This window comes from Priapulus caudatus, unplaced genomic scaffold, assembly GCF_000485595.1.
Source record: "Priapulus caudatus unplaced genomic scaffold, Priapulus_caudatus-5.0.1 Scaffold832, whole genome shotgun sequence".
In the NCBI taxonomy this organism is placed as follows: Eukaryota; Metazoa; Priapulida; class Priapulimorpha; order Priapulimorphida; family Priapulidae; genus Priapulus; species Priapulus caudatus.
This window is the reverse complement of record NW_014577893.1, coordinates 6,393-22,665: the sequence shown is the minus strand read 5'-3', so window position 1 is coordinate 22,665 and position 16,273 is coordinate 6,393. Positions and strand designations below refer to the sequence as shown.

The 16,273-nt window shown below is 50.2% G+C and overlaps 1 protein-coding gene across 1 annotated transcript in view; it reads right to left on the bottom strand.

Moving 5' to 3' along the window:
* The window catches only part of LOC106813835 (uncharacterized protein KIAA0513-like), a 17,511-nt gene extending 2,305 nt beyond the window's left edge, over positions 1-15,206 (bottom strand). The window contains exons 1-6 of the mRNA XM_014818066.1: positions 14,552-15,206; positions 13,334-13,382; positions 13,077-13,121; positions 12,744-12,891; positions 12,271-12,415; positions 11,951-12,031 (exon numbers count right to left, since the gene is read on the bottom strand). Coding sequence (XP_014673552.1) covers positions 11,951-12,031; positions 12,271-12,415; positions 12,744-12,891; positions 13,077-13,121; positions 13,334-13,382; positions 14,552-15,132 — 1,049 coding nt within the window. The 5' untranslated portion in view covers positions 15,133-15,206. The remainder of the gene's footprint in view (positions 1-11,950; positions 12,032-12,270; positions 12,416-12,743; positions 12,892-13,076; positions 13,122-13,333; positions 13,383-14,551) is intronic.
* Between the last annotated feature and the right edge of the window lie 1,067 nt (positions 15,207-16,273).

Below are 16,273 nucleotides of genomic sequence, written 5' to 3'. Positions count from 1 at the left end.
GCGCAACCTGCTAACTAATTAACTCATGGCAAAAAACTAGCACCAGGTAATATCACCACCACATGCTGACTGGTAGGTGGTACTGGCAAGTGTGGCACATAAGTTACATGTAACACAACTGACAGCTACAAGAATGCCATAGAATTATACGATTTAAGGAGCATAAACCTTTCTTTCAACCAATATTGTAGCTTTTTTGAAATTTCACTCCGTGACAGTTGATAGGCCTCATTAGCGTCCACGGCATGTATAAGATTCTACTAGCAAACCCGTGCCAAGTAAAATTCTTTCTAAGACAGTTATACAAATGCATGTTTAACCCTCCTCTTGAGCGGTCAAACAGGGTTATCCGACACTCTCTTCGGCATGTCAGCGGACAAGTTACATTTCATCTCGGTCCTTTCTAATAAAGCCATAAAAATTGATACGGTCACGCTGGAAACAAAAAAGTTTTTCAATCGCTCCGTTCAGGCACATGTCCTCAGAAAATATGTCTAAAATCTGCCCCGGTTGCACCCATTGCCTTTGACCTGTGACCTCCAAATTTCGGCGACCAGTGATGGGCTTTTCCTACCATGATGCATACGACCGTCACTTATCACGCACCTAGGTGAGCCATTTAAAAAATTTGTGCCCGCCAATCTGCCGCATTTGACCTCCCTATTACCTTAAGTTAAGGGAAGGCGAATGTATTCCCCTTCTTTTACACCTCTGGACTTTGACCTTTGACCCCCAGCTTGCGAGCATCTCAAACTCGTTTGTTCGGATTACCCCACCCCCCACGGTCCCGACTTTCGAATCCGTACGTCGAGCCGTTTTAGATTTTGTGCCCATTGTTGACGGATGCACGGGCGGCGGAAACCACATATTACCGCGATCGCAGCCCCTCTCACACTACCCCACAGCTCGTCAACCACCTATAACCGCATCACAGCTCAACAGTACCCCACACTCCTCAACCACAATTCACCGCATCGCAGCCACTCGCCACACTGCCACCCACACTCGCTCAGCAACATATTACCGCATCGCCGGCACCCTCCCAACTACTCGCCACACTCCTAGGCCACATATTACACAGTACAGCCCTCTGCTCATCACTACCCACTGATCCCACCCATATTTGTTGAGCGCGTATCGCGCAGGCGCCTCTCCACTACCCACACTCATCAAGCACCAGAGACTTGAACTCGCGATGCAGCGACTGGTCCCTAACCCCAAATGACCTCGCCAGCTCCTCTCGACCATAGGTACTCGGATTCGCAGCTGACCTCCCAACGCACCTCCAACACATACGAATTCTGACACACAACATCATATACAAATCTGCACAAGAGCATCATGCTTGGCACTAACTCGCCACAAATAGTGAACAGCACGTATGGTATCTCGGCATTCAATCGCACAGCAAGCCGCCTACACACCTCTTCACACACTAATCCCCTAGCACACTGCGCGCTCAACCACGAATGGACAAAATGTTACCACATCTCAGCCATCTCTTAGCCAGACCACGTACCCAACTCTCACACTCGACCATCTATAACGAGCTATTATTCGACACTGGCAGGCAGCACGGCTACTCACCCTTTGTTACACGGGCCCACATGTCTGCCCAATCGCGACTTGAACTCTACCAGAATCACAGAGCACTCCATCACCACACTATCCACTCACACGCGTGCCTCAGAGCTCATCACAGGTATATGACGCGGCGAGGAGACTCTGCAGTCGCGCCACCATACGAGTCACAGGATTTAGCACGACACCATCGGCACATCCAATACCAACATTGATGTAACGTCGGGCCAATGGCGCGACACTCGCCACCCTTCATTGTCCCGGCAGCATACGCACACATCCGTCAACCTAGCTCAACATAGAGAGACTCTCTCAACGCGACCTAGTCGTGCAGAAAAGGTGGTCGAGAGATCTAGTAACGAAGAGAAGGACTCGCCGCTACTAACGATCGAAGCATAGAATCGCTCATATGCAGAGTCATGATCGCTTCAACCAAGTCACTGTTTAGAGCCGAGAGATGTCTGCGTGGGCACGAAGTGACAGCCAGTGTGACCAACACGTCCAGAAGAGGCACTCACTACCCCACACTCGGCATTCAGACTCATGCTAATCAAGTAAAGCCCTGTGACCGTTGATACGCCAGATAGATGACGCACGGCGAGTGGCTCACTCTTGAACGTACCTGGTCGACAAAAAGATTCTCTAACACAATGAGAATGTGATCTCGAGCCACTTCGATCACTAAGAAGGGTCGCTGCTACTTACACTCTCGTGACTCCAGAGCGAGGGTTATCATGGAAAGGTCGCACTCGGGACGGCATGTGCTCACACACAATTACGTTTCCGACACTGCACTTGGAGGCAACACGCATTCTAGTTCGTCACGATGTGCACTACTACGCGTCGCACAACTCACGTTCTAGAGACAAAAGGATATGTACCGCATCACAGCCCTCTCACCAGCACTAGCCACACACGGAGTGCGCACTCCAACTCACCATAGTTACGCGAGCATACACAGGGCTCTCGCAATACATTCGACGCCATAAGCACATCTCTGCAGCAACGCGCGCAGAACGCATCATGTATCACTCAAAGCGCGCAGGTCGAGATTGATAGCATGACTAGATACTTGTAAAAAGTGGTGTAGGAGCGACTATTACACTACAGCCCCTCCCAGCAATACCCATCACTCATCAACCACATATTATTCCGGCATCACTGCCCCGTTCCCACACTACCCCTAGAGCACGTACTGCGACACGCGACCCGCGTACCCTATCCGCCTCTCGGACTCCACAATCTGCAGCCGGCCTGCCATCCCGTTACCCGCACTATCAGCTACTCGCTCTCACACCCCACATGAATTAGCCGCATCGGCGCGTGTCGCTAGGCCCACATTCCCCGTGGCCCACAACTGACGCCGACACTGCGAAGCGTCAGCATCGCGACTATTACCGCATTCGCGCGCCCGCTGCGCTCCTACGACGGAAACCCACGCACACTCGACGCCTCCAACGGCAACATAGTCTACCGCAATGCCAGCCGCACCGCCTCTAGGAGAACCCGCCAACACTCCTCAACGAACACTGATTCATATATCGCGCACTGCCAACTTGCTCCGCGCCTCTCCCACTCACCCTAGCTCGGCCAATCACTCGGGTGTTCGCAGGACCACACTCGCATCTCATCGCGCCGCACCAGAAGCGACGTCTCACACCTACTTACGCCCACGCTTTAACTCCTCAACACCATATTGATCCGCATCCGCAGTAGCCTGTCTACTGACTACCCTAGCTCGCTAAACCACACTGTCATTGTTGGGTGCGCTACGCGCGCCTCCGGCTATGATCTCACAGCACCGCCGGGCCATCCCAACACTCCCCACACTCACTGCAACACATGGCAGCATGCACGCATACGCACGGATCCGCCAGCCTTCTTGCAGCAGGCACCACTAACCCACAGCAATACCTCTCAGTGACCTCCAACGATACTCAGTACATACACTAGAAGATCGCTCGTAACATGCCGCGACTGGTATACAAAATAAGAGAAACGCAGCTCTGCCGCCTTCGCGAAGACGGATCGCGACAATCGATCTCCCAAGCATCGCCGTCACCACAAAGCCTTGCGTCTCCCGAATGCACACATATGCTGCCTGAGGTCTCTCCTCTCAGTTGCGTATTCTCCTGCGTGACCTCACTGCTTATGCAGCTCACTACCCACTCATTACAATCTGACGCACAAGCGTACACGTCTGCATGCTCGATCAATGGGCAACCAAGCTGGAGAGCCGCTCTCTCTGTAGCCGATCCGATCGCTATCACCGGACGTACTCAATAATTACTCGTGGAGCAACTATTCGTAGCAGGCCATTAGACCCCTACTCTCGCTACCACACGCTTTACTCACACAGGCTCCCGCACGTCCAACACCCCATTCGAGAATTACCACATCCGACCCGCGCTGCGGGTCATATTCGGTACTTTTCGCTACGCCGCACTCCAGTCTCTCTCATATGCACCCAACATAAATGTAAACAGAAACTATCGCGGGGACACCCTCATGGTCATCCCATCGCAAACAAAAAACCCTCAGCGTCTCCATGCTCGTACGCAAATAGCATTTCCCCATTGCCATGCTGGATTTGAAATACTGTCTCCATGATTAAATACGTCAGTAGACGCGCTCAGAGCAGAGTCTTGAGTGCTCTCACGGCGCAGCACTAGTTGTTTGCCTAGAAGGTTGGGATAACGCGCGATCCGTAGCTCGAGTCGCTCCGCGGACTCAGCGCTTAGGGTGTAGGTGGAGGCCGGCTACCGAGTTCTCCCCCAACCCACCTGTAGACCGCGAAACGCTCCACCGCATGCATCACAACCACATATTTACCGAGCCTCCGATCGGCCAGCTGGAGCCTTCCTCGCGAGGCCACCTAGCAACCAACCGAATCTTCCTAAGGCCCACCACTCACGATTACGGCTAAGGATCCGCAACCTGGAGGACCACCACGACACGACTCTCGTGCACCATGCGTTCCACCGACCCGCGCACCGTCTGTTTCTCGGTCGCCCCGCTGACCGTAAGCGCACTCCCTCAGACTAGGTAGAGCTCAGCAACAGTCGGATCTGGACCTCTCATCTCACCGACATGCACTACCGCGCTACGCAACCGAACCGTGCTTCCAATGCGCTCGCAGATCCAGTCCATACCGGCGGATCGCACGACCCCTCTGCACAGTCCACCGGTCGCCCTGACTCGGGGCATCCTCTGGCTCCGTTCGTGCAGGCTCATCACCACGCTAAACTGGGGCTTCCAGCACCCCGCACCATTCCGACGGAACCCGCCCTTCGTCCTCGCGTCCACCCACCGCAGGCTCTCCGATCACACCCGCCGCCCACACGCGAGGCACTCACGGAACAGAGGGGCCGGGGTGGCTCGGCGAGCGTAGGCCGCCGACCGGCATGGGCCAGATGCCTTCAGCAACGGTGCGTGCTGGTCACCACGGCGCGCAGCACGCCGGATAGTCTGCACGGCCGGCTAGGCTGGGCGCAGCCCGCAGCGATCCGCACTCGACGGCGCGCGCTGACGGTCCCCGCAGCAGCGCACACTCACGGGAACCACCCACCGCCTACCACACAATCTCAACCACCACTCCTACGCTGACCGACCCAGCGCCCGTGACCACCCGCCACCGGAACTCCACACGCACTCCAGGCAAGACGAAACAGACAACTACACCAGCAAACTGCCTATCAAAACCAAACAGTAATTAAAACGACGTAAACAATAAGCGGCAGGCCCCTTACTCACACAGAACCAACAACCTCAACTCAACGAACGACATGATTAAGCTGACGCCAATCTCCAAGGCAAAGTGGGTCCCCGTCCACGCACGACAGTGACGCCCAAACACTCATACAACCACATGTAATCTACCGCATCAAGCCCCTCCCACATCACGCCCGACACGTCAACTCAACCGACAGTTTAGTTGCGCGCTCAGTCGCCCTCCACACCCAAGGGTCGCCCTGACTGCATCTCCTCGCGCATACCCCACACTCCTCAACCACAATACTTACCGCATCACTCAGCGGGCACTCGCCGACTGGGTGGACGCGACGCTACCACACACGTCCTCAACCGACATATTGGCCGCTCACGCGTACAGTGGCTCCCCGCGGCAATCACAGACGACTGGTACCACACTACTCCTCGAACCACATCATCTCCGCCCGATGCTCAAAGACCTCCCCACATCCCCACACTACCCTCAACCACAGGTCTTATCTACCGCTCATCGCAGCGCGTGCGGTGCCGACCTCCCGCCTACCCGTTACCCCCATCTACCTCATTGTCAACCACAGTTACTTACCCGCCATCTCGCGCTCAGACCCCTCCCCACATCTAACCCCACACCTCATCTAGACCACATGGATGTCAACCGCACTCGCCGCAGCCGGTTCCCCTAGCCCCCCACCGCTACCTCTCTCCGCCGATGACCTACGCACCACCATCTATACTACAGCCCTCCGGTCTCCACACTTACCCCACATCATATCGCAGACACCGAATCGGTCGTGACTCTCGGCACACATCACACCTGGCGCCCCCTAGTGTCACACTAAGCAATCCACTCATCAACCTTACCTATTGAGACCGACATCAACGAGCCGTGTCAGCTCGCATTTACGCCCATCATCAAGCGCCACGATCAGATCTTAGGACGCATCACAGCGCTCTCCCACGTCTCAACTAGATCTCCACCTACTGGTGACTCCTCACAGCATGACTCCTACACGGGGTATCCTTCAGTCCCGACCTCCTATCGGACTACCCCACACTCACCAATTTACCGGCCGCTATCGCCCCAAGCTCGGCGGCGCTCTCAACTACACCGCTCCGCCGCTCTATACCACATAGTTACGCGGCATCGCGGCAGGGACCCTCTCCCCACTACCCCAACTCCTAAACAATATTCCCGGCATCGCAGGCGCTCCCGAGTCGCCTATCCCCTCACGACTAACACATACTTTTTACCGCCCACCGCAGCAAGGCCCCTCCCACACTACCCCATCACTCGCTCAACCAGCATATCGTACCGATCATCGCAGCCGTCGGCTCTCCACTCACTACTGTGCACACTGCGTCGAAACTCCCAGTAACTTAGACCAGTCACTCGCAGCAGCTCCCTCTCACACTCACCCCACCAATCAACCGACTGATGGACCTGCATCGGCGCCAACTGGGCGGGCAGCGCCCTGCGCCAACCGGGTTCCTCGAGTGCTCCCGCAACCACGGACCCTGCTGGGCCGGGCGGCGGGGGAACGGCTCCTGCGGCCGCGGGCGGCACCGCACCTCACCGCGCTGAACCGGCGCCTACGACGACTGGCCCTGCGCCTGACACCGCCACCCGTTCGATGCGCCCGCCATCACTGCTCACCGCCGACGGATCGACGGTGTTCCTGGATGTGGAGCCGGCCGTGCACGACGACGGCGCGCGAGCCGTCTCCGACAGCAACGGTCTGAACTGTTACGTCCGGAGTCTCGGCGCCACACGCGTATTACGATGCCTACTCCGCAGGCCGGGCTCGGTGGTCAGTCCCTCTCTCACACTGACCCCACACTCACACCATATTACCGCACCGAACCCGATCTCGCACCTCCCACACTCTCAACCACATATTACCGCCGATCGCAGCCCCTGCTACACTACCCCACACGCGCTCAAACCACATTATTACCGCATCACAGCCCCTCCCACTCACTACCCCACACTGCCTGAACCCAATTACCGCTGCGAAGGCCCTCCCACACCTACCCACACGTTCAACACCATGATTACCGCAATCGCAGCCCCGCCCACACAGCTACTCCCACACTCCTCAACCACATATTACCGCATTCGCCCCGGGCCTCTTCCCACACTAAACCCACAGATCATCTAACCATCCATATTATCCGATCTCGCCGTCCCACACTACCCCAACTCAACCACATATTACCGCAATCGCAGCCCTTCACACTACCCCACACTCGCTAACACTACTTACTGCAGTTCACAGCCCGCCTCCCACACTACCCCACCACTCGCAAAAAGATTATCGCATCGCAGTGTTCACACTACCCCACACTGCCTCAACCAGCATATTACCGCTTTGCACGCCCTCTCACATCACCCACACTCCTCAACCAATATTCACCGCCAACTCGAGTGTCTCGCCCAACTGACCCCACATTCCTCACCAAATCGATACGCGGCATCGCAGCCCCTTCAGCACTACCCCCACCTCCTCAACAATATTACGATCGAAGCCCCTCTCCACTCGCCACACTCGCTCAACAACATTTCACCGCATGCGCTAGCCCTCTCACATCCCCACTCGCTCAACACCGATCTACTTACCGCATCTGCGAGCTGTCCCTCGCCACACCTCACCCCTACACTCCTCGAAACACCTAGTTACCGGCATCATCAGCCCCTCTTCACACGTCATATGTCCACATGATCTCCTCACAGGCCATACATATTTACCGCAGTCGCAGCCCCTCACACTAGCCCAACTCCCAACCACATGGCATACGCACATCGCAGCGCTCTCTCACCACTACCCGCACACTCCTCAACACAATGATTACGCGCGATCACAAGCCCTTCTCACTACTACCCACACTCGCTCAACCACATTCTTTACCGATCGCAGAGGCTCTCTCTCTACATCTGACCCACACTCTCAACCACATGAGGTACCGCCATCCACGCCTCCCTCTCCCGCGGTGATACCCGACCACTCTCAACATCATTACGCATCACAGGCTCCTTCACAAGTACCCACACTCCTCAACCACTATGTAACCGCATGGCTTCTCTCTCGCCACTACCACATTCTGCAACACATATTACCGCGATGCACAGGCCCTCTCACACTACCCGACACTGCGTATTCAACCAAATATTACGATTCACAGTCCTCTCCACTACCCCACACTCGCTCAACATTTCTCATTACCGGTGTAGGCGGAGTCGACACCACCGTTACCAGGCGTGGACCCATCGCCACGGCGGAGCTGACGTGCAGGCGCGCGCGGCGCGCGCCGCCCAGGCCGGAAGCTAGCGCGGCGCCACAACCGTCACGCGGCTCAGCCGCAGCGGCACCCAAGTGCGTGACGGCGGCAGAGTCGGTGCGCGCCTGTCGCGCGAGGCGCCGCCGCGGGCTCCTACAAAGAAGCAGAACTTACCCGGCCCACGGCGTGCTTGACCCGACATATGCATACCGCCGATCAGCGGAGTCGACCCCTCCTCCAACGTTCCTCGACACCTCGGCTCAAGCACATCCACGCTTCTCAGCGGCTCAGCCTGCCCGCACCTCATACCCAACTCATCAAGCCACATATGATCGTTACGATCGCCAGGTCCCGCTCCAACACCACCGTACTCCCACACTCCTAAACCAATGTACCGCAATCGAGCCCCTCTCACACTACCCCACACTCAACAATCGTAGTCGCTACGGCATCGCGCGAGTGCCCGTCTCGTCACAGCTTAAACACCCCACCACTGTCTGCAAGGCCACGATGATAGGGGGAGGCGCATTCTGTCCTCACGAAGGCCCCTACTGAAGACCGACTCCCGGCAACTGGACATACCGACGCATGATTACCTGGACACCATGCCAGCCCACGTGACCCACCAGTACCCCACACTCCTCAACACATATGTAACCCGACATCGCGTGGACGAGCCTGATATCTCACACTAGCCCCCACACTCCTCAACCACAGATTAACCGCATCTGGCCAGGCCCCCGCACACTTACCCAGGCACTGTGCGGCGTTCAACCATGAGTTAGCCACATCGACGCAGGGCGCTCTGCACCGGGACCCTACGGCACCCGGCCACGGTCGACGATCAGAGCCACAGCATATGTCACCGCAGTCGGCGAGGCGAGACGAGGCGCGCCGGCTGTCCGAGGCACGCTCAGCCGCGCGACACTCGCTACCACAGACTTACAGCCTCCGGCAAGCCCACTCTGCACCTACCCCACACTGCAAGTAACACGATACATATACGATCATTCGGCGCAAGCCCTCTACACGAGGCTGTGCGACTGATTGTCTATAACCCTATGGTCTAGGCTAGGGTCTTCTAACCCTAGCAAGACCATTTCTTGGAGCTAGGTGTCACGTAGATACAGTAAAAACCCGCGTATAAGAACATAGATTTTAAGAACATGTTAGGCTAAAATTTCCCATTTAGACCCCTTTACATAAGAACCTGTTTTAGGCTAAGATTTTAAAGTAGGTTCTTAATTTTCCATGTTTTTTTCCATTTTTTTCTCCTCCATTTTTTGGCATGTTGTTTTATTTCCTTGGATACATACTGTATCATACAGTATGGTAAGCACTGAAAAACTTACACTGTAGCCCATCATGGGTATTAATTAGCAAAAATTGCAGTCCTTGTAAGAAAATTTTAACACAATTTGAATCAAGTATTATAAGCTTATACATATTAAAAGTAGAAACAATTAAGAACCTATTTAAGAACCTTTTGAGCCTAATTTTTCAGTAAGCACCATTTATATAAGAACCTATTGAGGCTAACTTGGAAAAATCTATGTTCTTATACGCGGGTTTTTACTGTACAATAATATAACCCAAACACAGGGGTAGGTTACACATATAGCTTCTTACAAAATCTCGTGTACACAGATGGCTTCTGGTACCTAAAACAGACCCCACCTTCAAATACTCCTCTGCAACACAAAATCTTGCTGCACACAGATGACTGTAGTGATGTGTACATATTCATAAGTGTACATAATTCAAAAGTGGGATTGAATCTCAATGGCTCATCCTATAATCTTTCATCTTTTTTAGTCCTTTTATGTTTCTTTTATAGCGAATTCTCTGCAGTTTGGTTTTTCTCTTCCCCTTTTTCGATTACTCTTGCTTTACTGTCGTTTTTCTGACCACTCGTTCCATGTCGCACCTCTTTTGTCTCTTTCCTCTCGCCGCTCACATTTTTAGCCATATTACTGCAACACAAATGTAATCTTTAAGCATTTCTTTTATAGAAAAGAAGACTTGCTGAGCTATTTGCAGAAAAGATACCCGAAGATGAAGCCTACCTAATGTCAAATGGCAGGCAAGTATAAGAGAAAATATTAGCACAGAAGAATGTTCGCATTATATTACAATATATTGAATTAAATTAGAAGTGTAAGTTAACTAGTTAAGAAATAATAGTCAAAACAAATAGTAAACATGGATAAGTTGGTCATATGGTTATAGAATGATGCATATGTCATTCCTTTTTTTTTCATTATAAACGTTAACAAATGTCTGTTTTTAGGTACGCATGCTTGGTATGCCATCACAGACCTGTCTTTGACACTCTAACCATGATGGCCATGCACAGGAAAGGAAAAAGGCATTTAACATCTCCAATTTCGGCACAGTGATGGCTTTTCCTACCATGATGCTATACACCGACTATCACGAGCCTAGGTCGAGCCATTTAAATTTGTGCCGCAATTCTGCATTTCCTCCCTATACCTTAAGTTAAGGAGGGAATGTTCCCTTTTCTTTTACACCTCTTGACCTTTGACCTTTGACCCCCAGCTTCGACATCTCAACTCGTTTTCGGATTACCCCCCCCACGTCCCGACTTTCGAATCCGTACGTCGAGCCGTTTAGATTTGTGCCCAACTGTTGACGGATGCACGGCCGGCCGGACGGACGCACGGACGATCATGCGATTCTACAAGCTGCACCTGACTACGTCAGATGAGCTAAAAAATTTGACACAAACTGAAGAGGGATGAAGAGTTGCATAAGAATCCTACACATAATCTAGAGGGGAGAAAAGTTATACACAAATTCCCACATATACAGGAAACTACGTGGAGCCCGTCAAAAAGACACACCACAAGTGAAGAGGAGAGATTGCACAAGAGAGATTGCAGAGGACACAATGTACTAGAGAGATTGTACAAGAGAGACTCAGTGTAGAAAAGTGGGATTGTACAAGAGAGACTCTACAAGATGAGAGACTGTATGAGAGATATTGTAGTTGAGAGATTGTACAAGAGAGATTCCACACGAGAAGAGCTTGTACAAGAATAGCAGTTGTATAAGAGATACTGAACGGGAAAAGATTATACAAGAGGGTACACTGTATAAGAGTGATTCTCTAGAGGAGAGTTTATATGAGGGATGATGTACAAGAGGACAGATTTATGAGAGATGGCGCAAGAGAAGTGATTGAATAAGAGAAATTGAACAAGAGGAGAGCTTGTACAACAGGAGAGATTGTGTGATAGATACTGTAAAAGATGAGAGATTATACACGACTAGGAGATATTATAAAAGTGGACAGACTGTACAAAAAAGATTGCGCAAGAGGAGCAGAACGTCAGTGCCTCACCCAAGCTGTCCGAATGCAACATTCTGCTGGTATCTCTTCTCATCTTCCTGCTCCTCACTGCTTATGCTATCCCACTCATTCCTGCAATACAGCGTTAAAGGAAGGGATTTCCCACTGGCCTTTACAACATTACATCCTGTACCACCTTCTAGGCAGACAAGCTTCTCATCGTTTTTGCACAAGAAAAAATAAGGAACAAGTATAAAAAAAAACTTTCCGTGGTAGCTATGCATTTCCTGGCTGGTGAAAATTATATTAAATTAGGTCAAGAGTTGATTTGGCCAGCATTTTCCTAAGTGATACGATCCTAAGTGGGATACCTTGTGAACAGAGGTCTGTTGGCACGTTCCTGCTGGAAGGCATCATAGAAAGCCGCGCTCCAGAAGCGCTGGCACTGCCATATCGGTTGATTGTGCAAATGTGAGTAAAGATACACTCTTTGCCCCTCATGGTGTTGAATGCCACCTATGAGTATGATCAATATAACCAACCAAGATGAGTACATGCTCTTGAGAGTGGTTTGCTCAGCGTGAGTCTGGAGAATCAATCTTGAACAACAAAATCTGTTAATTGCACATGCACGTACTCGCACACACACATACAGAAACACTCACACACAGATCTATACAAACACATGCACTCACGCACACACACATGCACACACGCACACATGCACGCACGCACACACACACACAAACACACACCCTCAGTCAAGCATGCACACACATGCTCGTTGTGACCATATAAACTTTACATTCACATGTTTGAAGAGCAATTACCTAATAGTACATACTTTGTAATGTGTAAAATGTGAAGCACATATTCATTAGTGTTCTTGCAGGTGTGAAGTCATCGGCTTCATGGCACTCAAACAGAGCTATGGCCAAGTACTGAACTAGAGAATAGAATGTTCTCTCACTAACTTGCTTGTTCTTCACCCTCTGTAAACAAGAGGTTCCACATATAACCATTTGGGTTCATAAATGGTTACAAAATTAGTTTTAAAATTTATTTTATTTCATGTATTTTACAGTGTAAAACACTCAGCAAAACGTCTACTGCAACCATTTTCTCAGTAATAATGATCACAAAAAAGTTCAATGTTTACAACTTGTCAACAACATACCTGCTTTGATAGAAGCTTGGAAAACCACAACCTCCCCTGTGCAGCCTGGGTATATAAGGAAATATTATAATTTTAAACGAGCTAAAAAGAAGCTGACAATTATATATTTGTAGCATCTGATTCTGCATTATGTATGAACGTAATGAGCTTTTCCAAATTCATGTAATTACATGTAAAGTATATGTACAGATATACTATACTGCACATAAATAATAAGAGTTAAATCGATAGTTTCATAAATAAAGTTATTAGCGAACCTGGCAACATTCTCCAAACTTTGCTTTCAATATTTGGGAAATTTCAGCGCTAAAACAAAGAATTACATAATTTTACTTGTATGCAATATTCAAAAATCACTAATATAACACTATGAAATCAATTTCAACCATCTCAAATACCTGGTATGGCAAATGTATAAAATCTGAGATGCCACAAATAATTTTAATTAAGTAGCAGACTCAAAATATGACCACAGCACTGATAGCAGTTGTTGCAGTTGCATTTCTAACTTGCTGTTGTGCTCCTGAAATATACATACATGTCAACCTATACGGAATGTCCGTAAGTTTTACGAATTTTCACCCATTTAAATTGCTTACGGGGTACACCTAAAATCATACGGATTATAAACAAACTTGGCTCAAAATTTATTGCGTGCTGTTTTGTTTAGAGAACGATAAAATAACGCATGAACACGTGCATACAAGTAAAGAGAACAGTAAGTGAACGCAGACTAGCGACTGCAGAGATGACTCTCGGTTAATAAAGTGTTAATATTAAACTCATTTTGTTGTGATTTGTAGATCCTAAGGATTTCTTATGGATTTTATGGATTTTTCCAGAAGGTTATACAGGTGGGCATCCGAAGGGCCGTATTTAAAATGCAGTGGCTGGAGGTACGGCAGCCGTCGTTCGTTAAAGCCCCTTTTTGGCGTTAGCGTTAGGGTTAGAGTTAGGGTTAGGGTTAGGGTTCAGGTTAGGGTTAGTGTTAGGGTTCTAGCTCATCTAAACTCTCAAATCGTGAATTTATTTCCCAAGGCGTTATTTCGAAATCTGGCACCACCCGCCGCCATCTTTGTCTCGTTAAGTATGAAAGCGAATGGACTGCCGTACCTCCAACCTCGAGACATTAAGATACGGCTGCCGTACCCGTAGCCACAGCGTATTTAAAAACCATTTCAATGAAGAGCTGTGTGTGCAAATTTAGAGTGTGTCCTGGCCACACGACGGTAACTAACGTGAAAACCATGTCGTCGAAAAGTACGAATTATGTCAAAACGAAGGAAGCTACGCGGTTTAGAATACTACCGGAAGATAGAATAAGGACCAGTGAACAAAAGAAGCTCATGTTTGTATACATTTCTATTTTTATTCACATCGAACTCGTACGACAAAAAGTAGTGAAATCAGTACCAAATCGTTGTCTTACTCCTTTGTCATTATACGCTCCTGCCATAATGTATATACATACATACCTATTAGCAAAGATAAGACCAACAAATGATTGCATGAAATCAAAGTACTCCTCCTGGTTGGATAACTCTAACAGCAGGTCCTTGCTATCCAACGATGGGGAAAAAGACGGCAGACCACTATCTTGCTCAGAGCTGCTGCTTATGCTGCTCACAAAAGTGTGATCCGTTGGCAGATCCAGAAGATCTAAATCGCTTATATCTTGCAGGTCAAATGAAGTGCTGGAGCTACTGGTGTTACATGTCACTGCACTGTTACACCGGCGATGCTGGCTATTTGTACATTGTTCTGCAATTATTCCACTACCCTCACTGTCGTCTGATATCGGTGAATCCACAGGCCAGTGATGCACAATTTCGGCAGGGATAGCACACGGTGTTGGAGTGCTGCCATCTACCGGGATTATTGCGCATTTACGTGGGGTGCAATCTTGCACAACATCTTCAATTTCAAAGTCTTTCAATCTCTCATTATGATACTCCTCACCACTAGGATCAGCAACGAAAACTAATGGAGCTTGATCTTCATCACTTTGGCACCCACTGTCTGCACCAGTATTTTTGCTAGCAGCAGACATACTCATATTTGGGATAGACTTGCAGTTAAATCGTCCAACACCATTGCTCCCTGGTACAAATTTGACAGTGTACCTGTATTGTGTATAATAAAGAATTTATCAGCTACTTTCTATAATTGACCAGTGAGATACATATTATGATATAGCTCTACCAGTGTGGCCCCTTCAGCCCCTGCTCCCTGCTCCCTGCTACAGGGAGCGAAGAGGGTACCCCTACTCTACATATGATATAGGCACAAGCTACTGCTCAATCCTAGTTTGGCCCTCCTTTTCGCAAATGTGCTCAACTAAGCCGGGGTGCTAAACTAGGATTGGGCCCAAGCTACCTTCTTGCTTCTCACTATGCGGCTAAGCAAACCAGTCGTAGAGCCAAGTCGGGCTACACCGGTAGAGCTATAGGGGTGCATATATGATTAGATACAATAATGTAACCCAACAAGAGTAGTAACCCTACTCTTGTTGCCTGTTGGGTTAGACTCGGCTAGTAACACTCATAGGGTCTATGTCCCCCAGGGTACTGCCGGTACGTACCCTGGGTACGGTCCGGTATACCGGAACGTACCCTGGTCACTATTTGATATGGCTAGGGTTAGGATTAGGGTTAGGGTTAGGGTTAGGGTTATGGTTCGGGTCCGGGTTAGGGAGTAGGCGACTCCCTAGACTCGTTAGTGGAGTAGGCGAGGTACGGTCCGGCATATTAGATAGTACCAGGGTTACTGCCGGAACGTACCCTGGGTACGGTGGGGTATACCGGAACGTACCCTGGCCCCGGGGGACATAGACCCTCTCAGCGCTAGTCAGTCTTGACACTTGTTACATTATTAATTTGTATCTAATAAAGTAATATATGATGTGATACTTGATAGTGATACAGCTGTATCACAATTAAAATTAGCTCTACCGGTGTAGCCCCTCGGCCCAATCCTAGTGTGAACTAGGCTGAAACTAGGCATCTGCCGCCCCTTCGATGTAGAGAAGCGGGGGGGGGGGGGCTACACTGTACACCGGTAACATAACATAATTTTAACAAGTGACAGTGTGTATCATGCATACGGCAAGCTGATCCAGATGAGACGGGATACTAGAGAAGCGTTGCTGAAAGGAGATGTTGATCCCAATTGCGCTGAAGCGCAGATCTTTCGCGCAG